At 39.3% G+C, this 27,794-nt stretch overlaps 1 protein-coding gene across 20 annotated transcripts in view; it reads right to left on the bottom strand.

Annotated features, from left to right (window-relative positions):
- ROBO2 (roundabout guidance receptor 2) overlaps positions 1–27,794 on the bottom strand; it is a 349,600-nt gene that overhangs the window by 157,345 nt on the left and 164,461 nt on the right. For all 20 annotated transcript variants that reach the window (XM_083821015.1, XM_083820994.1, XM_083821010.1 and 17 more), the window contains exons 2-3: positions 2,982–3,139; positions 1,010–1,130 (exon numbers count right to left, since the gene is read on the bottom strand). In XM_083821015.1, coding sequence (XP_083677141.1) covers positions 1,010–1,112 — 103 coding nt within the window. In that variant the 5' untranslated portion in view covers positions 1,113–1,130; positions 2,982–3,139. The remainder of the gene's footprint in view (positions 1–1,009; positions 1,131–2,981; positions 3,140–27,794) is intronic.

Here is a 27,794-nt window from a genome sequence, read left to right as displayed (position 1 = left end):
GTAGTATTTGTGATTGGGTTTTCCAGTGCACTATATTAAGCAGAAAGTGAACAAATTAAGAGTAACTGCCTTACAAACTAGGTTAGGATATCTATGGAAAATCTTACTGGAATTACAAGTAGTCTTGTTTGTGATTTCAGTATTTTACCAAGGAGGAAGCATTAGTAATATTTCTTTCTCTTTTGTATGTATGTATTTGTAGCAATGAGGGGTTTTTTTCCTTATTGATTTTCTTTTGTTTGCTCAAGACCTCTTGACTGATTCCTACAGAACCACAGTTAATGGTAAATACAAATGTCATGACTACAGGATGTACCACAGCAGGATTTAATGGCTTTGCTTCTTATCCAGTTGTTAGCGGGATGGATCCAGCGTAGAATCAGTATTATGCTATTTCTGCTCTAGACCCTCACATATCCATTTCTGATTCATTCAGCAACACTAGAAACCAAAATGATGCCCTGGTTTTCAGGATGCAAAGCTGCTTCACGCCCTTTAAAAAACAGATGACAGACGTACCTCTATACATTCAAAAACTTGATCTTGGATTTTCTCTAATGACTTTTTACTGGTCCACTGCACTCTGCTGTGCTCTCCTACAACTGTTTGATTTCACAACCCCACAGGAATAAGTAATTATTTAAATAGGCAATGCTGGTCCAAATCTCCGTTAAGTAGGCACTGTCAACTGTATTAGAAGTGGCTCAATTACATTTGGCAATTTTGTGAGGGAAAGCATTATGTCCTGGATTACCGTTTCTAAGCGTATGCATATCACTAAGGACCTCCAATTAAATTTAGACTATGTGCTTAGAAGGAAAATGTTGGGCCGTCACCGTTCCATCACTATAAATTGCAGCCTTTGAAACCAGGAGCTGCAAAATGCAGCTTAAGCAATACTATTGCATTTTGTTAACCTGATTTTGTCTCATATTCTGATGAGTCACCTAGATCAATTCAATATATAACATTTGTAGTGAAAAGGAAACAAAAGCTTGAGTAGCTTTACCAAAGACAGTCAGCTCTGCTGGATCGCTGTCTCGCTCCCCCACCATGTTGGTTCCAACACAAATGTACATGCCAGCATCACTTTTTCGTGTATTAGAGATCATTAGCTTCCCACCACGTATCTGTTTCAAAACAAGAAATATATTTTTAAATTCAGATAAACAAAAAATATCAGAAAAAAGCTACACACTCAGGCAAGTTCCACAAATTAAGCATTTTAATATTTTGTTTGTAAATATATAAAAGGCTTCAAAAAATAATAATCCCATACAATTAAATATCTTTATGCTGCTCTAGAATGCATTTTATCTTACTGATTGATTTTAGATGCGTTTCACTTTTTCCCTTTGTTTTTCATTAGATGCTTTACATTTCAAACACTGTCATTCCTTGCTACCTCTTTGGCAATGCAGAGTGGTTGCATTTCTTGCGTGATGATATGTAAAGCACTTCTGACATTTCTCTGAAGAAAAAGGCAGTTTCACTTAGGTTTAGTTAGTTAGTTCATTTTATTGTTACTGGTGCCTGAACAGTTTCCTTGTTCACTGATTTAAGACAGATTTTCTCTTTTCCTTGATGCAAACAGATTGAATGTAGCCCAAAATGCGAATTCACCTGACTCGCACAAGCCTTAATGTTTTCTTGGGTACAAAGGGTACTTATAGAGAGAAAAAGCAGAGTAGATGAAATAAATAAAGTAACAAAATTGGAGGTTAAAAGTTAGAACATGAATGCGGTGCTTCAAAATAAACTTGGAATATAGCCAAAGAAACTCGAGAGTCAGGGAACGGTATCTAGCCCCCTGCCACTCTACCTTCCTCCTCTATTCTTGAGTAGACTGTAGCAGAAACAGGATGGCCCATAATACCACAAATAGCAACTACTTGGATTGTTTAGCTTGGAATACTTCCTTAGGCATCCAAAGCAATAAACAAGTTTCTAATAGTACTTCCACATCAAATAACATCAGCACTGAATGAATTACATATCCCTACATACAATACAAAACTTTATTAAATTAATATCAATAGTGAAAAACTTAACATTCAAAAATCAGGAATTATGTCCACACACCCTTAATTTGTCCCATTAGTTTGCACATACCATGATATCATTTCTAGTCACTTGATAAGATAATTCTCTCTGCTGGAACTTTTTTCATTCAGTTCACGGAATGAACCATCACAAAAATCAAACAGTATTTCTCATTTATTTAATATGTATTCCTATTCAGGGACAATCATTCTTTAGAGTATAACTTCAGTCGTTGCTTAGAAAATACATTCCAATTACTGTACTAAATTCAACATTACCAATGTAATCCTAAATTAGTGTTATTTTTTTTCCAAGAGAGTGTTTGCATATCTCATAGATATGACTGGTTTTATCTTTAAAACATCTGTCTGAAATAAGGTCTGATATTGTTCTCATTTCAGAGAAGCGAGATCTAGAAAAGATAAGGCCAAACTAGTCAAAGACATCCACTAAGTCCCAAGGTGAGACAGCTCACATCTAACAGTGCACTTTATACAACCAAATCTAGGGCTCTAACAGACTTCTGTTGCAACAGTTGCACAAAGCAAGCCTCAGGAAGTTCAAGCTGGACACTTAAACCAGTAGGAATAAACAACTTTTACCCCTCATTTAGGAAAGGTCACGGACAAAAACTGTCAAGTCTAACAAGGAGTCTCTGTGGGAAAGGTGAATACATAGAGAAATACTTCTCCCTCTCTCCCTCTGCATTTTCAGAAGCTAGGGCTCCTCTCTCTGTCCTTCCACCACTTCACACAGCACAAGGCTGTCCTACTCCAAGGGTCTGCGAATTCAAAGCCATGCAGTTTCTGACATCCACTTCAGTGGTGTACATGATTAGCTATGGAGAAGGACCTGAAGCTACGACGGTCTGCCATGCTCAGCTACTCGGCTTTAATGCAGGTCCCATATCTATGAACAACCACCTGAGCTGTACTCACACTGATCCGCTCTTCCCTGTCATCAATGCGGACTTTATCCTTCTTCCAGTAGATGGTAGGCTCAGGGTGTCCACGAGGTGGCTGGCACTCCAGTATGGCAGGCTCTCCAGCTGCCACCACAACATCTGTAGGGTTTTGGCGGAAGTCATCCCGTAGCACTAATATCGAAAATGAGGGAGAGAAGAAAAGAATTACTAGGAGTGACATCATTGTAAGTGGGGGGATAAAATACATACATATGTAGAATTAAAAAAAAAACAAACACATCTCTCAACTATTATTAGGTGATGATTTTGTATCTTATATTTACTATAAAATACCTCATAAAATAAGTTGGTGAGGCATGACCTTTTATTCAATGGAAGCAGATTTGATATACATGCCTTTTTTTTTTTCCCTCCAGATAAAAACACCACCCTGCACTTAAATAAATAAATAAATAAATAAAAGACCTGTAGCACCCATTAGTCTTTTTGGTGCTGACAGGGTCACTTCCCATTATGAGAAGCAATACTCCTTGTAAAAGTAGTACTGCAGGTCTGATATTGATTCTCTTCATAACAGAAAACAGCATGCTGAATATCTGGCTTGAGTGGATCTCCAACTTGAGTAGCTAGATAAGGAAGTGACACAACTGGTATTGAGTTGCTGACTCGCACTTTGATTAAGAGTATTATTGTTATTACTCTTACTACTATTATTGTTATCACGAATACATGATTAACTGATCACCAGTTCTGAAAGGAGTCACTGAAATCATGCCACTGCCAGTGTTCTTCCAGCATTTCTTTTTTTTTTTTTTAATATATATATATTTGCAACTTTGACCAGTGTTGTCTGACAACATTGAAAGAAAAAGCATTTAAATCACCAAGCTGTTTGAAAATTAGATTAGGCAACGCATGCTAGCTTCTTATGTAAATCAAGCTCCTATAAAGAAGATTTAGGTCCAACTACCTGACTTCAGTGTGTTAAAATGACATCCACTTCATCGTTATTCTTCCATGTGTGTCCTAGTCTCTAGGTTAATTGACATTCTTATAAATATAAAACTGAAAATATCTCTAGATGAGCTACTGAAATAGAATTTAGGGCATTTCCCCTACTTGAATTTCAGCTATGTATGGCTTTCATTACAGCTTTAAAACAGTTCTTGCCCTTAATGGAAGCAGGGCCCTCTGAGAAATCAGAAAACACCGTATCCTAGTGAAGGGGCAAGTCATGAAGAGCTCAGCAGAAATTGCTCAGTCTCATTTCATAAGCAGAGATAATTTACTGCTTTTGATGTTAATAAAATGTGCCCCATTTTAACATTTGGAACTGAATATTTTTCTGTTCTGTAATAAGACACAAGAAACTATGATTAATACATATAAGAATTGGTCTCTGAATGGGCTGAGGTGAGCAGGCTGTATAAATGTGGCACCCAAAATGACATACGAGGTAACTTTTACTGTTCCGCATTTTGGGATACACAGGTAGAACCCAGAGGAAGGAGGAAATTAATTGGCAGTTAATTCTTTTTCTAACAGGAAAAAAAAAAAGTGATTACTTAGGTCTTGCTCTTCAAGCATAAAATAACATTGATAGGACACAATTGGCAACGGATGCAACTCTGGCAAGAACACATTCTTCTCAAGTAACACACCAAATAGATACTTTTTTTTTTTTCCAATAGATAATGAAAGACTCAACCATGAAATATTTCTGATTAATACAAATAACTCTATGCCTTTGACTCCCAATACCCAAACTGACAGAAATAGAATTTATAGAGCTTCAAAACGAAATGGAATAAACTTAAGAACTGCACAACACAGAAGCAGTGAGCTGAAGATCACGGATTGTTGACTATTTGGCATTACACCATTTTTCAAACAAAGCCAAGAAAGCTAATACTTTAGCAGCCTCAGGGAAAGAACCAGGAAAAAAAAAAAAAAAAAAAGGTCATACAAAACCACCTATTTTGGGAAGCATCTTCATGTGTCTCCGGGATCACTATGATACAGGAAAAAAAAATGTACTTCTGGGCAGTGATATTCTCTCTTTCACACAACTGGTAAACAGACAAGAAACATCAACTTCTTTCATTATCATTACACACAAAAAAGTATTAATTTTTATTGGCTTGACTCTGTATAATTACAAAGCTCCAATGCAAATCCATTAGTGGAAAATCCCCAGAAAATCAGCAGATCCTACATCATAATGACTTTATACTCCTGACTCCTGGCAGCAATACCGAGGAAACCATTTTCCCTGAACGTTACACACAGCTATATGAAGCTGACAAACACAGTTTCTTGAGGTGATACACAGCAAATTACATTAACTTTCTCTGAATCATTCCAGCAACTGTGCAAGGTTCCAATCAGCAGCAGAATACGAGGCTATGAGGGGATTTGATTTTATCACATTCCTTTACCCAAGTCCTACTGCAAATGTGGCTTGAATGGAAGACAAAATTGATGCTACAGGGTTTACTTAATCTTGCTCTGTACCTCAACACATATGTGAATCTTGAATAGATATATCTCAGTGTTTCCATCTATAGCATTCCGTGTTTGGGATAAAAACAAAAAAATGGTGGGGAAAAATGAAATAGGGAAAAATAAAGCAGGGATAGAAAGAGAGAGATAACAGAAAATTTGTAAAATATATAAAAAAAAAAAGAGAGAAAACAGCCCATAGAGGAAAAGAGTGAACACTAAGTTCAGAGAGAGTGAAAAGAAAAAGCCAGGTAAAGAAGAAAAAGAGTAAGAACGAAAGCACAGAGGGGAAAAAAAAAAAAAAAAGCTAAAGAATAGAGGGCACAGGCTGCCATTTCTCTGATTCAGTGCTTTTAACACAACGTAACACGGACAACACAAAGCTCAGACATTAATCTGATCAGCACAGCCATCCCAGCACATCCAAACGTTGCCCTGAGAGAGAAGCAATGGGGCTCAGGAAGGAGGAGATCTCGGGGTGCCGGCCAGCAAGCTCAGCTGCCCCAGCACTGCGGCAGATCTCAGCAGCACAGAAAGCAACTGAAGGAGGGAGCATCAACGGGAAGTGGAGCTCGTACGTATTAGGAGGGTAAATGGAAAAGTTGCAGCGCAGCTTAGTGCATTCACCATATCTAATGGCACAATCATCTGTGAAAACAGAAAAGCGGTTGAGAACTGTGGAATATTCTTCAGCCAATTATCCACAATTGCCATACACTTCCAAATAACTGCAACGCTGCTGGAGTGGATCCCTTCTCCCAACACTGGCAGGTGGCTTTTGTTCCCTTGTGAAGCCAGCCCTCCTCAGTTTTTTTTTTTACGCATTCAGCACAAGAGGTGAAGTGCCGCCATTAGGCTCCCACCTCTTCACCCCACGTTCCTCCTTGCTGTAGCCCAGTGTTAACGCAGGCTGGGCTTGCCCTTGGTGTTACTTGACATTTAACAAAGGACACCAAAGGCCAGGAGAGCTAAAGGCCCCACTCCCCGGGTGAAGCAGAACGGGGCTGCTCCCCTCCACTGGCTGGCAGCAGTGCTGGCTCCCTTGCACTTGGCCATGCACAGCCTTGGTGCCGCACTAGCTCCAGGAGCCTCGGGCCTCACTGCTTGGGAGGGCACTGCAGGGCTAGAGGGTAGAAAGGACAGCTAGATTGCATGTACAGCACATGATGGTGCTGTAGACAAAAGGTAATTAAAGTTTGATCAGTCTCTTTGTAGTTCTAACAGGCTGATGCTGGTCAAACAAGATAGATGCCTGTGAACCATCACATCGGCCTTTAAGGGATGCAAAGCCCTGTGTGGCCACTTACAGGTATCCACGACCGCAATAATGAAAAACAACGACATCTAGCAACAGCAGCGGCAAGATAAACGCTTCCACGCCAGGCACCTGCCAGAGTCAGGAAAAAAGACAAAAAGAAGTCCCTGCTACCACGGCAACTGCTTACCAGCACCTGCCACCTTAGGCCCAAATCCAGGCCTTGGTCAAACCGATGCTCGTAAACTCAGGGAATTATATGGAAACTGAATTAATTTCCTCAATTGAAGCTCCAGAAAGTTGTTTAAAGGAGCCAGAGATAAAACAACAATGTTTATGGGGTGGGAGGAAAGGTGGAGGGGTCAAAATTATTCTAGGCTAGATATCCATGCCTTAATCCTACTTTCCACTACAACAGCTTCCAGGCCCTTAGAAAGAAAACATGTTTATAGGATTTACATTTACATGATGACTACAAATAACCATCTGTCTGTTTCCACTTTTTCAATCTGGTCCATGTCCCACGAGCCCCCAGCCCATGGCCAAATCAGTGAAGCTGGAAGGAAGAAGCACGTGCCCATGAGGAGGCTCTGGAATAATTGCCTTCTTCTCCCACCAGCACTCAGCTCTCCTCTTCCTTCCTCCGACGTACACAGCGAACATCTGACATTACTGGGGAGGGAAGGGAGGGAAAACCTCCTTTTTCTCTTTTTCAAGGAATGATAATGTCTTAAATCACAGCTACATCTGTCATGTTGACTAGAAGATATAAAGAGATACCGACTAAATATTAATGTGCTTCTGTAACTTGGGTCCTGGTAGTTTATTTTGTCCTTTCTGTTCCATTTGGTGCTTATCTGAGGATATTATGACTCTCACATAACGAATTTACATAGCCACACTGGTGGTAGGTTGGTTATATGCCACACACAGGTAGGTCTCCCCTGATCCCAAGGCACTGCCCCCCAGGTATTTTCCTAAATCCTTGTCTCTCCACCACTGCTTGGCACTTCTCTCCTACGACACATACTGATATGCACAGTCAACATGAATTATTATGTCAGATAACTGCTTAGATGTCACACAGCGTATGTGTGCATAGATTAAGGGATTAAAATACTTGAAATAATGTATGGTGTAGGGGGGTATTTCAGAGCTTGGGTGATATTTATCACCTACAGAAATGGCCTCAGAGCAAGCTGGCACTGCCTGCTGGAATGGAGTGACAAGAACAAGGGGTCACAGACAGACTTCCTTGTTAAAAAGAATAATACACTTAGAAGATGCTGCTGCCCTACCTTTTGTTTAAGTCCCTGTCACATTTTATATGGGAAATTACAAAGTCACAATTAGGCAACAGTCCTAGGCAGGACTCCAAGGGAGTCTTGAGCTCCCTCTGCATATGCACAGTCCTGGAGGAGCTGCCAAACAATCATGAAAATCTTTGTAAAAAAATACTTTTTTTTTTTTTTCTTGTGTCTACTTTATTTTTCCTCTCTCCTGATACAGATATTGCCTAGGAAACATGAATGCTAGCTAATTTACTGTAACTCAAAATGTTCAGACTTCACTGTTTACAAGGAAGTCCAAAACCCGAGAGATTCATTTTCAGAGGTGTTAGGGTATTTTCAAAGAGTCCAGCAGCTTCAACAACGTCCAATTAGTAGGGCTCCTGGAAATCAAAGTGAGGAAGAGAGTAGTAGGGAGATATCTGCATAAAGAAACAGAAAATGCTCTCCCTTTCAGATTCAGCACCTTTCTTTGGCTTCATCCATTTTTCTCACTCAATATTCCATGTGCTTCTGAACTTAATAACCTACTTAGTACTTACATTTATAAGGAGCTTGCTCTTTATTTTCAGGCCTCAGCAAAAAGCAGAACAACGTGGAAAAAACACTCTGTTCTTACACATTCTCTAAAGCTTTTAACAGCTCCTATATGCAGATACAACTGTTTATAGAATTTGGACCTTTGATGAGCATTAACGTCTAAACGTAAAGTAAGAGCTTGCTTCTGAACAGAGAATTTATTAAACAAAGTTAACAGAGAAGCTGATAATCATAGTATTAGAAATCAGGTGCATGAACAGCCACTATCAAATAAGTATGGTGAATGGAGTTATATCCAGTTGGAGGCCGGTCACTAGTGGTGTTCAACAGGGCTCAGCATTAGGGCCAGTTCTCTTCAATATCTTTATTGGTGATCTGGATGAGGGGATCGAGCGCACCCTCAGTAAGTTTGCAGATGACACCAAGTTAGGTGCGTGTGTCGATCTGCTTGAGGGTAAGAAGGCTCTGCAGGAGGATCTGGATAGGCTGGACTGATGGACTGAGGTCAACTGTATGAAGTTCAACAAGGCCATGTGCCGGGTCCTGCACCTGAGGCGCAACAACCCCAAGCAGCGCTACAGGCTGGGAGATGTGTGACTGGAAATCTGCTTGGCAGAGAAGGACCTTGGAGTATTGGTTGATAGTCGGCTGAATATGAGTCGGCACTGTGCTCAGGTGGCCAAGAAGGCCAACAGCATCCTGGCTTGTATCAGAAACAGTGTGGCCAGCAGGTCTAGGGAAGTGATTGTCCCCCTGTACTCGGCTCTGGTGAGGCCGCACCTCGAGTACTGTGTTCAGTTTTGGGCCCCTCACTACAAGAAGGACATGGAGGTGCTCGAGAGAGTCCAGAGAAGGGCAACGAGGCTGGTGAGGGGTCTGGAGAACAAGTCTTACGAGGAGCGGCTGAGGGAGCTGGGATTGTTCAGCCTGGAGAAGAGCAGGCTCAGGGGCGACCTTATCGCTCTCTACAGGTACCTTAAAGGAGGCTGTAGAGAGGTGGGGGTTGGTCTGTTCTCCCACGTGCCTGGTGACAGGACGAGGGGGAATGGGCTAAAGTTGTGCCAGGGGTGGTTTAGGTTGGATATTAGGAAGAACTTCTTTACTGAAAGGGTTGTTAGGCACTGGAATGGGCTGCCCAGGGAAGTGATTGAGTCACCATCCCTGGAGGTCTTTAAAAGATGTTTAGATGTAGAGCTTAGTGATATGGTTTAGTGGAGGACTTGTTAGTGTTAGGTCAGAGGTTGGACTAGGTGATCTTGGAGGTCTCTTCCAACCTAAATGATTCTGTGAAGTAGACAGATTTCAAATGGAGTTATTGGGAGATTTTCATACTTTTTCTCTAAACTTCAGTCTGAGATGTACCCCAACTAGCTGACTGCACAAAGGTCAGGAAAGAAGATAGGCTTTTTCCTGTCTCGTTTCAGCACACATTGCAAGAGTCAGACTGTCATCTTTCTCCAACAGTTAACCCAGTTAACTGCTGACCTATTTTCCCTTTTTACACAACTACACAGGTATACAAGTATTAGTTATTGCAAACATTAGTTATGATTTGCTTCTGATTTTTTAGAGGCTGCTATTGTGCTGAATTAAGTGTATGCAACACAGCTTGAATACACCTTACTGAAAAACTGTATCATGTTGTTGTGATTCATTGCAGTCACTTGAATACAATCCGACATCTCCATAATTTTTCTGAAAGATTTTATTTGACTACTAGATGGCAAGAAGAGTGGAGATTTTTCTAACTCAGAACATAACATATTTATGTTTAAGTTTCTTGATTGAAAACAGTTCTATCACCTGTCTTCATTGCACTGAGGTACCAATAAACTTCTCTCTTTTTTAAATTCCCGCCTCTTTCCACCAACAAATTCTGAAGGCTACAGCTAACAGTCAGCAAACTCATTACCCATCTGCCATAAATCTTTAAAAGCATCACTGTGTTTTGACAGTCAAGAAAGGCAAAGGGAAGCAGAAAACAAGAATTCTTTATGAATGCAAATATCTTAAAGACCACATTTAAGTATTTTCAGAAATCTAAAGCTATACAAAGCAATATGTTGAAAATTTTTCTCTAGGATACAAAGCAGTTTTCTTTTTTTCTTATTTTTAAAGCATAATCACTCTGGATGAATGCACTGCCCTGACTGCTAATGCTAACAAGGGACATGTTACCAAGAGTTATATTTCAGACACTAAAAACCCTACTACTTGCTAAAAATTTTAGAGACTTTACAGAAGAACTGGTATCACAATTGCAGACAGCAAACTTTGAAAAATATCCATTGTCTGTTGTAAGCCTTAAGATTTAACAAGGATCAGACGTTTAGCAGTTTACTACAACAGTTATTTAACAATCCTTCAAACTCAAGTCTGACATTAGCTTTTACATGCTCTTTACATTTAATGGGCTACATTTTCAGAAGATTATGGGCAAGTAATTTATTTTTCCCAACAAATGTGAATATCAGGTGTGGAACTGAACACAGCTTCAAAAACCACCATATCACAAATGAAGTATTGTACTTTCACTGCTGCTTGTACGCCAGCATGTCTACTTTGCAGCAAGAATATGGGACTAGTTTCCCCCAAACCACTAGAAGACTCTTCACATCAGCTATGCTTCTCTCCAAGCAATGCAGCAGGGAGGACTGTGTTTGGTAGAAGAGGCAATCCTCAATAATCCCTTGTAGGCTACTGTCAGAAAAAGAATACTGGACTGGATATGCCTTTGCTCTCTTGTACTACAGCCATTCTTACATCCCCATAAGCATGTATATATATATATATATGTATATATATTTCAGAAGCAATGGCATCCAAAAAACCTGAAAGTTACTGATTGTCAAAGATACATGAATGAATATCAGGTATGAACTTTTGATTAATTACCTTAGAAGAGCATGCACAAACTACATCGTATATACAGAGTACATCACAATGATTCCCCAGAAAATAGATTTAATTAGTAAGTGCACAAACCACCATATCACAGCATGAAGGTTTACTGCTGTGAGCACAACAGTAGAATTGCCAGGTACATGCAGCACTATGTTCAACCTAATGAATGCTACCTAGTTTGCCACAGCATCGAGCAGTTGTGTTTTTTCTTTTTCCAGAGTGAAGTTGGTTCTCCTGCAACCACTTATGCTGCTTCAGTCCCCTGGGCTTCCAGTTCAAGCCCAATCAACACACCTAAAATGTACATGTACCTTCAGTAAAACAAAGGATTAAAAAAGGATGAGAATGACAAAACCAAGTACAAATGAATGAATATTTCTTGTACAAGAAATATAAAATGTATGTGGTTCATTTAACCAATATAATACAGTCTGCAATCTCCGAGCTCCGTTGAAGTGTGAATAGCCTCTAATAAACTTCCTGTATACGCATGCACAACACATACAACAGCAGCTGGGACGCCTTTCCATCTTGGCAGGGGGTCACTGTCACATTACTTATATACTTCAGCCACATTAGGCAAAGCATCAAACAAAACAGACTCTTGCCCTCTAACATAGGAACTCTCTTCCTTCCATCCCCCATCCTCGTCATCTAACCCTGGTCTCTGTTGAGCTACATCTGGTAATTGTACACTGGAAGTCATCTATTCAGTTTTTCTGAGCAGGATTATGATTTATTTATTTGTTTATTTATTTTGTCAGAGATTTCGTGTTGTTTTCCTCAGAAGTCAGGACTGAAAACAAGATATCTGAGCAGACATACCACAATGGGTATTTCTCGACAACCTTTCATAACATAAGCTCGATAAGCTTTGCAAGGGGACTGCACAGCCATACTTCATCAAATATGGAGCAGGAGATGCACCCGCAGCTGGTACGCAGAACGGGTGGGAGCCTCCTGCTGCTTCTGGACCGCCTCACTTCCCATCCTGCAAACTGTCCTGGTGCCAACAGGCCATGTTAGGGTGCTTGCCAGATGCCGTTTCAACAGACCTGCTGTATAGGCCTGGCTGGCCTCGCGCCCTCTGTCCTGTACACGGGCAAGTCACTGCAGACAGGCTCTGCAGTGATATTTCCTGCACGGCCCAAGCCCAGGGTGACTTTCTAATTGCTAACCTTCTGGAGGGCTTGGCTGTTCTCACTTTTTCAGAGCTTGACCCAGCAAGTAGAGACTGGAAACTGCATAAAGCATGTCTGCATTGATGTCACTGAGACAGGCCCTGTCATTTGAGGGTAAGGAACAGAAGACCCAAGCAAAGGAAAAAGTGTCGATGAAGGGAGTGGGACAGCAGAAGAGGATGAGCTGCCAGTATGTGCATGCACGGCTGTAGCCAATTACGGCAATCCTCTCTCCAAGAATTTACAGCAAAACCCCAATCCTCAAACTCCTCTAATACTTACGATTACATATTATTCTATTTTAATATTCTGCATTAAATTCAAAAAGCAAGGATGCGTGTTCCAAAGACGTTGTTCATTAAAACTCCTATCCCTAATGACAGCAAGAACATTTGTTTCCTCCTGTGTTTGTTTGTTTGTTGCTTTTTTTTTTTTTTAATTTCATGATGGAATTTTCTTCATAAAAGGCTCCTTCCAGGTTTAAAAAATGTACACAAAATGTTAGATAACAATTTTTCTGGATTATCTTGAACAATACAAAATCATGTTTTACTTATCTTATCATTCTGCTTCATGCATTTCAGTTTGCAGAGCTCTAAAGAACCAAAGGAGCAATGCGTTATGTAGACACCATATTAAACACTCCTAGAAGAGAGTCATTTGAGTTCTGTCAGTATACTGCCAACTAGGAAATGACCCACAAACAACTAGATAAAATGGTAGTTTTGTACTGTCTAACCACAGACAGGATGCCCAAATTTGTGATTTTATGCAAAACAAAGAAGATAAGAGCATAATTTGCAGGAAATCTTACGCAATTTTGAGCTGCTCAAATAGCGTAAGGAATTACTTTCATGCAGTATGAAATATAACTGTCCCATTTACTTTCAAAAGAGAAAAAGTATATGAGAGTTCACGTTGCCCTCATTATTATTGACAACGTTGTGACAAAAGGGAAAAAAAAATTAAAGAAGCAGGAGCAAAGACCAACTAATAGCCTAAAGCAATGATTTTGAAAGGGAAGTTTCAGCACCCAGAGGGAGACCAGAGCCTGGGTGTCCAGCTCCACCCTCCAGTTTCTCTATTCTGTACCTGAGACCTTCAGCTGAGCAGTTACACCAGCTCCCAGACACACTATTGAAAACACAGTAGCGTAATATTTTGACTTGCAGTAGAGGTGAAACAATCTTTTTTTCCTAACTAATACCACTTTCCCAAAGTGCTGTTTCATGTGCAACAAATTTTGCATAATGGAAAAACTAACAGTACAATAAAACTAGAACAACAAAATAAATCCCCTGTGTCACACATCCTTCTAAACCCTTGGTGCTCAGTAGTCCTCTGGCACTTCAGTACAAGAGAAAATCAAGGTAACTATGTAACTGCTGAGGGCTTTAAATTATGAGAAAACTAGCAAACAGCACAACTCTCCCTAGTCTGGTTATCCCAGACTATAGAGCAGAAACAACCTGGGAAGCATCTGTAAAACAGCCTGTAATGGGTGTGCCACTCAGCAGCTGCAGCCCTTCTGATGAAGAGCTCACATTTCCCAAAAGGGGCTTGGAGTTGGAAACACCTCTGCTAATAGAATCATAGAATCATTTAGGTTGAAAAAAGTCTCTGAAATCACCTAGTCCAACCTTTAATCCGACAGTTAGAACATAAAATCCTTTTTACAATCTTTCCCCTCACTTCGGCTTTTATACATAAACAACTAGTGCAATGAAGAGTCTATTCCAGCACTGGCACGTTGAATAACCAAATATTCCAAGAGGTATTGCTTTAAATGTGAACCTCCCAGCACACTGAAGTCATCCATTTTATTCCTTCTTAGCACTGAGTTTAACTAGACACAAGGTACCTGTGTCTGTAACTCCCACGAAAGATTTAATTTGTGTACATTCGTATAGCTACTGCCTTTTCTCAATTGGATTAGAAAACAAGAGGCTACACTGACAAGATAAAGTGTTCAAGCATCATATGATAGACAAAGTATAATATTGAAATAGGCAGATTAGATTATTAGACTAGACAGAACTGGATGAAGGGAATTTTTAGCCTGCCACAGTATTCACCTGGGATAGATTTTAGGCCAAGTAGCACAAATGTTTTCTTCCATGCCAATTAGAGAAAACAAAACAAAACAGAAAACAACAGAAAAATTCTCCTGTTTGGAGGATTTTTAACCTAGATCACTCCACTGACTCAGTTCACAGCCCAGATCCATAAGCAACTGAGAAAATGACAAGCTATTACACGCGGAGGAAATGAGTGGCCAGGAGAGAATACAACTACTTAAACCAGATTTTCCACCAAGGAAAATGTATTGTTAAACCATGCATTATATTTCCCTATATTTAGAACAAGGAATACATAAAACACAATAGCTCATATAACCAGTGCATGCTGTGGGATTTCTCTGAGACCAGGAGAACTGGAAACATTCTCTAGTTTGCTCGTGCAGCTTCAATTAGGGCAAATTGAGTTAAACTGTCCCTTGAGGAGGACCTCTGTAGCTCTGCTCTTCCATTTCTGAATAGTTCCAGATGTGGGTGTGGAACATTTTCGTTTCTCTCTGAAGGCTTCCACATGCATAGCTGTGCTTCCATACTCAAACAAAGAGGTGAACTTCTGGGGGGGGAATACGTGGGGCGATAAACAATGCCCAGCTGATAGCTCAAACATGTTTGATTTTAACAATCTAATTCTCTTCATCCGGGCTTCCTTACTTACTAAGGAGCAGACAGGCCAGCTGCAAACAGCTCATGAGAGATGGAAGCTCTTCTACTGCTGAACAACTGGAGGCTGAGTGCAACGTAGCTCACGATTATGCATTCAGTGGCTCTTTGCTTTCTTCCTGTCATATACAAAATTTATTACCTGCTTAATAGCTACACTTTGCACTTCCTTTTGGGCACCTATTCAATCCAAGGTACTAATTAGACTTCTTTTCTAATGCCTCCAGTACCCTGACTTCTGTCTTGAGGAATCATTCTTCCAGCGTAGGTCTGCAGGTTCACCGCAGCGTTTTTGAAACTCAGCAGTTTTCTAATTCTTTACCACCCTCAGGGCACACCTTTGGGTCTCACATACAGAGGAGCGATGGGACTCCAACAGGTCTAATTGCTGATCACAACTCCACACTTAGCAGACATTTGCGAGAACTCTCTTTCCCCCACGCCAGCAGGACACTGGAGATCAATGCCATTTTTCTGAAAATCATGAAAGCTTTGAGCCCTCCAGAGTCTTCACCCTCCTACTCCCAGTAAAAGACTGTGACACCACCAAAACTCTTTTTTTTTTTTTTTCTTTTTTAAATAGCAGGTCACCAGGCTATTGTATGAACAAGAGAGCACTATACTAACTCAGTGCAATTAATACTTTTCTTAATATTTTTTTTCGTGTTCATTTCTAACCAGACATCTCAGGGCTCTAAGCCACAACCCTCCACACAATTTTTCAAACGGCTAAACAGAAATGCCAACATTGGCAGATGCAAAGCAGTAAATCTAATATGTAACTGAACTTACTGAGCATGAGGAGTTTAACTCCGCATTGTGCAGAGCTTCCTAATGAAATTCATCTGAATGTACGGTGCAGCTGACAAAGAGCTGCTGCATGCACAGAGTGCAAATTTACCTGGCACTTCTGGGCCTCCAGGAGCCTGGACTGCAGAAATTCAACAGCTTATTGTTGGAGTGGGCATGCCAGCAGTGCTGGCAGTTCAGACTCAAATTTCTCTACTGGTCTTTTTTTTTCTTCTTCTTTTTTATTTTATTTTATTTTTTATTTTATTTATTTTTAATAACAAAACCAAGACATTTATTCATAACCTGCCTTCAGATCCTAGTGGCAATGGTAAATCCATTAAACTTTGCTTTCACTGTTCATGATGTTTATAAAAATTGTAGGTGGAATTACAAACCAGTAATACAAAGCCTGGCATTTTTTCTCCTCAGATGTAATAACAAGCTGGATAAGAATAAAGTTGACCCAGGGATTTCAATACAGAAGCTTTCATTGGAAACCCGAGCAGGAGTGTGCAAGCCCATGTTTTTATGTCAATATAATAATGTCATTGCTGCACCTATTAATAAGTATAGATCTCATGATGGATTCTTGGTTGATGGACATCATAAAATGTATTATATTTCTTCTAAAACAATATAATTAACTCTTAATGAACCCTTCCCTTTCACTAGTAAATTCAATTTTGTCTAATCCTTGGGTTTATGGTAATGTTGAGCTCATTAAAATGTTACTTAAAACTCATTAAAATGCACACTGAGAGGTAACAGCTTCATTACGGTAATATGTTGTAAAAGAAAAAAGAATGCTTTATTACCATTTAATTGTTTCCAAAACTGAATACATTTGCATAGTGATGAGGTTCACAGGATATTTTCAGTAGTACTCAATAATTAAGCAGTTCAGTAATTAAAAATGCATTTTCTAAAAATAATTTTATGTTATTGCTTACTCCCTGTTGTGTTTTTCAATTGGGAGAAATGCTCATGTCAATACAGCTTACAAAATCGAGCAACACTGATACCTGCACTGATATTAAAAGACACATCACTTTAATCTCTAGGTAAAATTCTGTTTCAAAATAATAACTTAAAATTGCTGTCAATCTATTTTACAAGTCAGACTTTCTAACAAAGTCATATAATACCCATACAATCATTTTTCCATGCTGGGCAGAACCAGGAATTATGCAGGGGCCTCTCAAGTGCAAAGCCTTACTGTAATTTTTATCATTTATTGTTACGAGATGCTTGCACGTGACAGAGCAGAGGTCAGCTGGCACCTAGACATGACTCGGGAGGATATCAGCATAACTGTGACTCTGCCCTAGCCCATGTTCAGAAGCAGAAGCCCTCAAGCCAGGGCAATTCTGCTACAGTAGCATCACCCCTTCTTTCTTGCTTTGCCTCTCGACAGGGGCTGTCCTAGCTCAAAGACAAAAGGACTCCTCTTGCACAGCCCTGCTAACCACGTGCCATCTTGCTCTTCACTGCTAACATGAGGTTGGGGGTACCAGTAATGCACTGCTGGCCAAATATATGCAAGCAGGAGCAGGAAGTGTTTGCACTGTAACAGTGAATGTTATGGTTAGATATGTGATTAATAGATTTATACTTAACATACAAGCCCAATGACTCTTATTTCAACAATTTCTATTGGAAAAAATTGCTCTGATGGTTTTGAGAAATACTCTGTGAAATTCAGAGGTCCAGGCTTGCTTTCAATGTATCTCCTTACGGTAGCAAATAAACATATATTAACAAAACAGTCCAATGCTAGAGATAGAAGCTACATCTCCTCAGTAACCTCAGCACTAGGCATATTTAGTGTCCATTATTTGCTATATGACATCTACTAAGGAAAACGTTTTGCTAACTGAGACACAATGACTTTAACTGCAGAAGAAGGGTTACTAGAAAAACTGCCGTACATTGCCAGGATATGCAGCTTGGACTCTTAGATGGGAAAAATAAAGCTCTGAAGCCTTGAGTCATTCAAGGATCTGTCTAACGTGATATCATTTAAGATTCCATGAAGTGTTAATTTAGTATCAGTTACTGTTCTTTTCTATGGCTTCAAATATTATTATTTCTACTTCTACAAAAAAAAAAAAAAACATACATATACCACAACACATCCAACATGGATTTTTCAAACTCGCTGTTTGAAGCAAGGCAGAGACAATTAAAACTGGATGCAGCAGGTTAGACATGTCAGTATAAGTGGAACAACAGAAAAAAGTGCTGCGCCCTACACCATTAGAAGATAACAATAGACTAAAACAAAAACAATCTAAAGAAAAAAGTCAAACAAAAACCAAATTTAACATTTTCAGCAGCTGTTGAGTGAATCAACAATCGTTGTCTCTACTGAACAAGTGAAAAAATACACTTGTATGTAATAAGACAGCATTCCCATGGCACCAGGCTGGTACAAAATGAAATAAAGTTATCAGGCTTACCATAGATTTCTTCGGGGGGGTGGGGTGGGGGTGGGGGTGTGGGCAGACAGTTAACTGATCTCAGTTCCCAGATGTAAATGGGGACTAAATCAGAATTCTTTTGCTCGCGTTTTTTATTATTTAAATAAATCAGTTTCAAAGATTTTTACAATCTCTTCTATTTACTTCATATAGTTCCTCCCACAGTGGTCCAAGTGACAACTCAATAATGCACCTCATAACAAAATTTATTAAAAAAAATCCCAGGACAGTTACTCAGTGATACAGCAGTGTGTAGGCTGAAAAATGTTATTTAGAACAGTAATTCAGGTTGTTTGTTTGTTTTTAAATTTGCTTTTGATACTCCTTTAACAAACCAATCCCTTCTGCTGGAGATGCACATTGCTGTTACTACAATCATTTACATGTCACATACTCAGCTATTTCAAAAGAAAACAAATAATGTGTCTTTTTTAGCCAAGTAAACAATCTCCCATTTTATCTTTATTGCACACACTAGCAGATAAGTTAAGCCATTTCTCTCAAACACTCTTTGAGATGGTTGGAAATAAATAACTTGTATAATAAGTATTAATGTTGAAAACCCTCTCCATTTTATTTCCTTGCATCAACTAAGTAAAATTAAATGAGATACCATAAATATGCAATAGAAGATAGATGGCACACTGAGGAAAAAGCGAAGTAATTACATACTATAGTGACTAGTTTTTCCCTACATAAGCACTGTGTAAATTGAACAACCAGCAACAAAGGCTGTAAAAAGAGTAAGAAAAGGTACCAGCGTCTCAGTTTTCAATTGCTGTATATGGGAGGGACAACTAGTCTATTAAATACAATATTTAGCAAAAATATGTAAGCACAACTGATGTTAGAGCAAGATTTGCAGAATCATGGCTGTGCACCTCCAAAACTTAAAAGCAAAAACTCTATTAGGTTAATTCTATGAACAAACAAAAGCAAACAAAACCGATACCATTTTAAGTCAGCATCGATATGGTAATTTAGAAAGAGAAACATAGAGAAATAGTGCTTGCAAATATATACTTGCTGCCTGAATCATTTTGTTCACTGCATCCCCCTGCTGTTGTGGGGAGAGAAACCACAGTGAGAATGGAAATGATCACCAGTAGGACAGAATGGGAGCTTTTAACACAAGTGATGTGCTGATATGAACCGAAAGGGCCTGACAAACTTAAACTAACCACTTTGGATTATTTTTAAACTTGTAACAAAATTACTGCCTATTATTTATTAGGAGTTAACTGCCAGTGGTATTTAGCATCACTACTGAATACACGCAAACTCAAGGCCATGCACCAGCTTCACTGGTGCACTCTCTAGCAATATACTGCTTCAGAACCTTTAGAACCTTTATATATAAACACAAGGACAAATACACCAATTTCTACTTAACTCTTTAAATAACTTTACACACATGAATATTTATAACATCTCAAGTTTCCCAAGCTGCACAGTACTAAACATTTCTATAAAAGTGAGTGTCCTCAGCTCGATCCAAATGACGACGAGAGGGGCTGTCCACATCCAGACTATGCACTGAAAAATGACTGCCGAAGACTTCCTTTCACATATGAAGCACTAACCTGATTTCTATTGTCTTTACAGTCTGTTTAGATTTCCTTTTGCTGAGAATTTGAGTTATTGCTTCATTCAGACTTTGTAAAATAGTAGATCTGTCAGATTTGTTTGAGAATAAGGGAAGGCAAGGCCAAACAAAGGGGATGGCAACTATGGGTATTTTTGCCATTTCTTATTTAAAATACTAAAAATCACCTGTTCAAGCCCCCCCATCCTCCACCCCCTAATGAGAGGTGTTAGTAGACAGCAGCAGCCCAGCCCACCCCCTGACGTCTTTAATTGACTTCATAGGGAGCATTATCAAGAGCTACTAGAGCAGTGCTAATGGTGCCTGCGGATTGCTCACACATGGCATGGCTGGCATTCCTCGGACCTTAAAAGGGCTAATAGGAGAGCGTAATCTCCACCCAGCATGTCAGCAAAGGCCACGAGTGATCTGGGAAACAAGAAGTAATTAGAAAGCGTTTTTCCCCAGATGGAAGGGAGGTGAAAAATGAAGATAAAGCCTGTAGCCAGCTATGGAGTCTCCTAAATTCACAGTTTGGGAATTGCTGGCACAACAGAGAGATAGTTCAAAGACTGGTCAATAACTTAAGTTATTCACCTAGAAATGTGGGCTTTTAATTTTATCTGTGACTGAACACTTCACAACAGAAACATACAGTGAGGGTTACAGAGGAAAGCAGCTTTTAAGATCTTCTTTCTGTCAGCGTTTCTCCAATAACTTCAGTAAGATACCAGAACATCATAACTCTCTTCATATTTTTGACTAATTTATTAGTAATTGTAAACTGAACTGAATTTCTGCAATGTCTTAGTACTTCAAGACTCTGAAGCACTTCACAAACTCTGAACAAGTCTGACTGACCCGAGAAAGAAAGGAGAAATATGTGAGTGTGGCTTCACACCCCACTAAAATGAAGTAGTTTGAATTCTCTGTTTGAAGGCATGCAGAAATACTACTTGAAAGTCTAGAACAGGAGACATGAAGCTAATACACACTGCAACAGGAAATGTGGTGGTTAGTGTGAAAAGGTTACTGCATAAGTTGAAGCTTCATGGGAAAACAAAGACCACGTGGGCAGAGGCCTGTGCAGCTACCATGTGGAAGGAAGCGGCCGGTAGGCCTGAGAAGAGCAGCAGAGCAGCTGGGCTCCATGTCCCCTGCCCTTCCCGCTGTGATAAAGCCCGACTTCCTGGCCCTCCTGTGCCTACAGCGACCCTGCTTATGTGGTGACAGACCCGTGGGCAGGAGGAGGGCTCGCGGCCTCTGCATAACGCCCTGCGGCTAATCAGAGAGCACGTCTTGACCAGAGAAGAAAAATGACTTTACCTTGATTTTCACTATTAAAAGTGATGGGCATATTTGTATCCCACAGGTATTCCTAAGATACTTTTAATAATTGAAACATTTTGAAAAGCAACACTTAAAAAGTCTTTTCAAGAAAAATTGGGAAAATTAGCTGTGATTTCAACTTGACTGCCCTACTGTAAAAAAGTAATGAATTATGAGTGCTGAAGAATTCATTTAAGTTAAAAGGCAAGTGAGATGCTGTCACCAATATTAGTGTATATATATATGAACAAACAAAAAAGACTATAATATTTACTCTAAAAAATGAAAAGGTAAAGACACTGTGGGCAAAATGCCTCTATTGTAGCTGGCAGCACACGACTAAGAACAGAACAATGAAGCACTTCTCTAATACACACTGATAAAGTTGAACCTCCCTGGATGGAAAACGCTGCCTCTGCCTTACTTGAATTGTCAGACAGCGTTAATGAAACAGGGAGAATGGGGGAAGATTTGGTAGATATAACTTATCACATGCTTTTGTCTAACCAAGGAAGATCCTTGACAATAAACTATTAAGGAAAATAAATAACCATAGGGTAGAAGGTAAATTCTTGTTGTGGATTAAAAATTAGCTAAGTGTTAGGAAACAAAGAGTGGTAATTAATGACTCCTTCTCCAAGTGGAGAGAAGTTCAGAGCTGGGTACCTCAGGGATCTGAAACAGGACAGGTGTTCAATACATATATTAATGGATTCAAAGCTGAAATAACACTGAAAGGGAATTAAAAACAGCAAACACAAAACTAATTTCCAAAGGATAAAGATGGCTGAGATGTGCCACCATGATCCATTCAAATTTGAATACTGATACTGAAAGAGCATTTAATTTCATATCAGATATAAAGGTATATACATTTGGGAGAATTATTAAGGTCTTATCTGTGCTCCAAATAGTTTGGGAAATAACCATCTAAATGGAGATAGAGGGGTGAAAAAGTCAGGAAAGATAAAAGCAGTGAGGTTCCAAAAATAAAGCACTGTGATTTGCAGTCAATTTAGATTATTTCTGAACTCTAAAACATTATTTTACAATTGACACCCAATCTTTCAATTTTTTTTCTGTTGTTCAAATGCTTGAGCATTGTTTCAGCCTAATCACCATATTAAAATAAGCAGAACTTTTCACAGCATTTTATTTTCAATAAATACATTTCAACCAGCTGTGTTCACCCTTTCCTCTGTCAGTGTGAAAAGCACTGTACAATTATCAACATCTGTTAGTAGTGCTTTTCAAATTTAATTCCAAAGACGTGTACTTCTGCCTCCTGCCTGGAATTCAAATATAAAAAGAATAAAGCACAGCACAAACAAACAAAAGAATCAATCATATACCAGCTGCAGTTATAGAACCTATCTACCAAAATGCATTAAGAACTAAGCATAATACTTCCTGATGTATTTACACTAGCTTAATCTAGCTGGCCAAGTCAAGTATACAGTCAAGATGAACAGACTGAGTTTAACTACTCAGAAGCAACTCTGTAGCATATGCCAGGAGTCCTGGGATAGTCTGCATCACATTGCTACCATAAACTAAAGCCTCTGTTGTGCACACATACCCAAAGAGCACAGCTGGACTGAGACTAATTGTTTAAAAATCCATATAGACACATCATTAAGTTGCAATACCAAATGCACAGAACACATCCCACCAGCAATGTTAACAACTTGCATGATTAACATTCCGGTTTTATGGTGACCTGAAGTGATGGCCAATGCTTACATTGACCAGATTGTGACACAACCTACTCTTCTCCCAAAATGTTACTGCCTCCATATTAAATAGTAAGTCATGAAAAAAGTACTGCTATTCTTCAAACCATAATATATAGATAATTTCTCCAGTGCACCTCTTTATAGACACAGAAGTAATCTTGACAGTACACCTACCCATTCAGCAATCTTCAAACAAGAGCTTGGAAGAACTGAGCAGGTGCTGGGACTAGGTTGGGTGCACTGATCCCACATGGTAATGCGAGAGGGAAAGCAAAGTGCTTGCCTAACGGGCCCACAGAAGTCACCTACACAAGTGGAGCTCTTCCTAAAGCAACACAGCCAGTGCTTTCCAGCTGCCTCCCTCATACAGAGTACCGAAGCAAGACTCAGTCTAAATCAGGTGCAAAGAATGGTTTCTTTATATTTTCCTAAACTTCCCTCCAGAAATTAGACACCTAGCTACATGTTTAAATGAAAATAGAGGCTCAAAATGTGTGAGAATTCATTGTTCACTATGCAAACGGGGAATTCTTCTCCTTCCTTTCCTGTGTGCTGGCAGTGGTACTTTTCCCAAGGATTAATACCTATTCATTACTTAAATTCTGCAATTCTCTATTCATTCAGGTGACCCCGCTCTTAAAGGTATTCCTCCAGTAGCACAGTGCTCACACATGCCCTACCTTCCCACTGCCCCCCTTTGCATGCATGCACAATGACATAACTCCTTGCTCCAACCTGAATTACACTCCAACCCTACAGCTCTTCTTCCCTCCAGAAAATTAGTACACCCCAAATTCCAGAAAAGGGGGCCCCAGCCTCCAACCCTACCATCTCCTTGCTTCCTAGACCAGCAGCTGCTGCCCTGTAGCAAATCCATGGGTTTTCCCCAGGAGACTGAACTGCAGCTGCGCTCTTGCAGCACTACGGTATCTCTGATGCAGAAGGGTGGACGTGCTGAAGAAGAGGCAGCCACAGAGTAATTACGCGGGTTTAGGCTTACCTGGTTCTTTTGCTACATTCCCAAAGGCTGAAAGTGGATGCTGTATGAAGGTACCACAAAGAAGTAGCTAAGAAAGGGGAAGGAAAACGGAGAGAAAAGGGGGAGAGGAGAGAAGCAAGAGACAAAGATAGACTTCTCCCCTTGTATCCTGTGCTCCTCAACTGGGTACATTCTTCAACCTTCTCTGGAAAGGCTGGCAAACTGAGCAGGTGACTATGTGAAAGTAGGGAATCCTGTTTCTGTCTAAATTCATGTCTAAACTCAGTGTGAGAGGAAGCATTTGCAGCTCTGGGGTGATGTTGTCACACAAAAACTAAATATCAGCATGTGTGTTTTTCCAGAATATTTTTGAGTAGCTCAACACATCATCTTAGTATTATTTTGTTGTTGTTGTTAATGTCTTAAAAAGAATTGGAAGGAAATATTTTCATACCATTTCTTCTGTATGATTTAGAAAATGCTATTTTCCTGGTTACCAATGGAGCTTGAAATTAATATTTTTTGTTGCTACTTTTTAACTGTTTCAATTGAATGAATGACTCTGTAGATAGTTTGTTAATGGTATATTCTTGCCAGTCACTTTAAAGAAATACAGAATTGAGTAAACAACATTAACATAGTTTGTTTTCTTTTAGGAGAAAAATATGAAAGTAATAGACTTTCTTTTAACTAAGTATTTAGGAACCAATAACCTGAATCTGCCATGAAAAAAAATGCCATAAAGGGCTGCTGGATTTCAGGACTATGCCCTTGCTATTTTGGGTCTTAGTCTTATTTCACAAGGGTTTTTGACCACAGACTACAGACTGGCTCATATACTAAGAATTATGTTCTTTCTTATTATAAGCATTGAAACACCATAATATCCATATTGCTCTTGATGAAATATCCTAGGAAAAGATAAATTAGAGTAAGTGAAAGGATAAAAAGCTGTTGTAGATTTCTGGGGTAGGAAAGAGGTGATAGGATGCTTAAACTTGAAATAAAGAGAGGAAAAAAGCAAAACAAACCCTCAGCTATGTTTTATATCAACATTTACAATTTTTGATCTAACTGTTATGACCAGTTTAATTAAAGTCTCTGCTGGAAAGAAACAGCTTTTTGTATGATAAGCCAGTATTCTGAAATTCAATGATTCAATGTGAGAGGCATAAAACTCATACTTTCGAGAAGTCATACACAGTAGTAGGGAGTTTATATTAAAAAAAAAAAAGACCTATAAAAAAATAAAAAATAAAAATAATTAATTTTAGAATTTAATTCCAAGCATCTTGCCATTACTTGAAAGATTTCAAGCCTGCCCAAACAGGTAATCTCAACCACTCTGGATTAAGCAGCTGAGTCAGCAATTGCCATGCTCAGAAAATATGACAGCACAATTGATTACTGCCTTTTTTTTTTCCGCCTCCCAGATAACTGTTTTCCTTTGAAGTCAGAGGCCAAGAGATAAAACATCTGTTATGCTCTAAAGCACTCCTTTTAACTGGGGGTGCTTCCTCATGGCCAAGGAAACAGGAGTGTAATTACTATTTTTTCCTAATAATTATAAAGTTGTAAAATAAATGCTCTAAGTATAGAGAAGCTTTTCTTTGCACATACAAATATCAGAAAGTATATTGGATTTATATACTTCTGTGCTCATTTTGCAAGAACGAACAGCAGTGCTGACTGAAACCTATCTGTGTTCAACCAAGCAAACATATACTGTTGCATATGTTGATGTTTATCACTGGCAAGGGTCACCCAGCTAATGAAAGTAATGTACAGTAGATGAACAACACATTATTTATTGAAAAGGGACTGATTTTTTCTGTTACTAAAGTGAAATACAGTATTATGGTACTTAAATCAGAGGACCGATACACATGAAAAGGAGAGTCGAGCCCAGGAGCTCTGCGCACATGCTCTGTTCTGCTGCATCCTGAGCACCACTCTGAGAGCAGAGTTCTTTGTGTGAGGCTGTATGCAAAGCAAAGTTCTGTAGTTCATGGAAAAAAAATATGTAATCTCCATTACATAAGAACCTTAGGGACAGAAAAATAAATGCAAGGAACCAAAGCATTACTTATTGACTGAATATATGCACAGGAAAACTAAGAATTTGTTCTTTGCCAACTGCCACCCTGCAGGGATTTGAGGTGCTGCAGTGTTCTCCGTGCTGTATAAAAGGTGCTCCCTACCCTCGTGTTCCAACTCCCGATACACTGAGGCTTCTACAGGCCTCTTCTATTCAGACCTGTCAACCTCTCAAAAGAAACTTGAGAGAGTCAGCTATTAAATAAAGATGGACTCTCCAACTTCTATTTTCGCTCCCACTACCTCCCTTTTTCTCAGTGTTCAGCTTCCCCTGTAGATCTGAGGCAGGGTGGAAGCACTGTGGCAACCAGTGCCATGCTCCTTTCAGTTCAACACTTCACCTTCTGACTTGGAAGAGCAGGCTGGATCTGGCGACACACAATCGGGGCAAGAAACACTCTGCTAGGCAGTGTTCAACTGTCCACTTCAACAGCTGCTCTATTCCACCCTGATTTAGACAACAGAAGAGCAAGACAATACAGAAACAGAGCGCAATCAGAAGTGAGGAAGGTGAGGGCTGAACGAAGAATAGGTAAGTCTGGTAGCTAAGCAAGGGCACAGCCCACATGTTAGACTGACTCTTTTAAAATAGCAAGACTGTGTTTGTAGAAAGGGCAAACTACCTGTGAATTATTTTATCTTGGATAAAAGGGATATCTTATGTACATCTCTACAACTCCTAGGCCAGAGAGTAGCCCTCTTATCCACAATAATTACTCTACCTACAATTAAAGGCATTATCTTGCTAATATGACTGCTAGATCACCATTCATTTTTTTTTTCGTTTTAAGTAGTACATTTTCTACTATTGCAGAGACTTTATTTACAGGATCTTAAATCATGCCTTTTTGAGCATATTCATTGGTCTATATTGATAAACCTAAATTTACCATGTATACATCTGTGTCTACTCTGAAAAATTCATAAAGACTCAAAAAATATTTGGAAACACTTTAATATATACATTAAACATCGCTGGAATTAGCATGAAACTCAAGGCAAATCATTTTAAATCTCATCACTGTGATGAAAAATAATTCCTTGTTTCTAGTCTTAGTATTGTCTCTTTTTCCTGATTTGTACCCTAGGACAGCATTTTATCTTTCACTCCAAAACTATATGCATACTTTAAAAGCCTATCATAAAATGTTTTTTAAATTTTGTCATGCCACTCAGTAGATGATTTGAGAGGCAGGGCTTTCTTCTAGAGACCTCATGACTGCCTGTCATTTACACATGCTTCATTGGGCTTTCTTTTATCTTCTGGTTACTTTTTAATTTACCTTTTCAGCCTTGAGTTAAGGACTACTGTCCCCATATTGTTCCACTAACAATATTCCAATAGCTATGGTATCTTGCATTCTGTTCTAAGGACAACACTGGTTGCCAGAAGATGCTGAAGAGGCCTGACAGGACATA

The sequence above is a fragment of the Anser anser genome (genome assembly GCF_964211835.1).
Source record: "Anser anser genome assembly, chromosome: 1".
In the NCBI taxonomy this organism is placed as follows: Eukaryota; Metazoa; Chordata; class Aves; order Anseriformes; family Anatidae; genus Anser; species Anser anser.
This window is presented reverse-complemented; position numbering and strand designations above follow the sequence as displayed.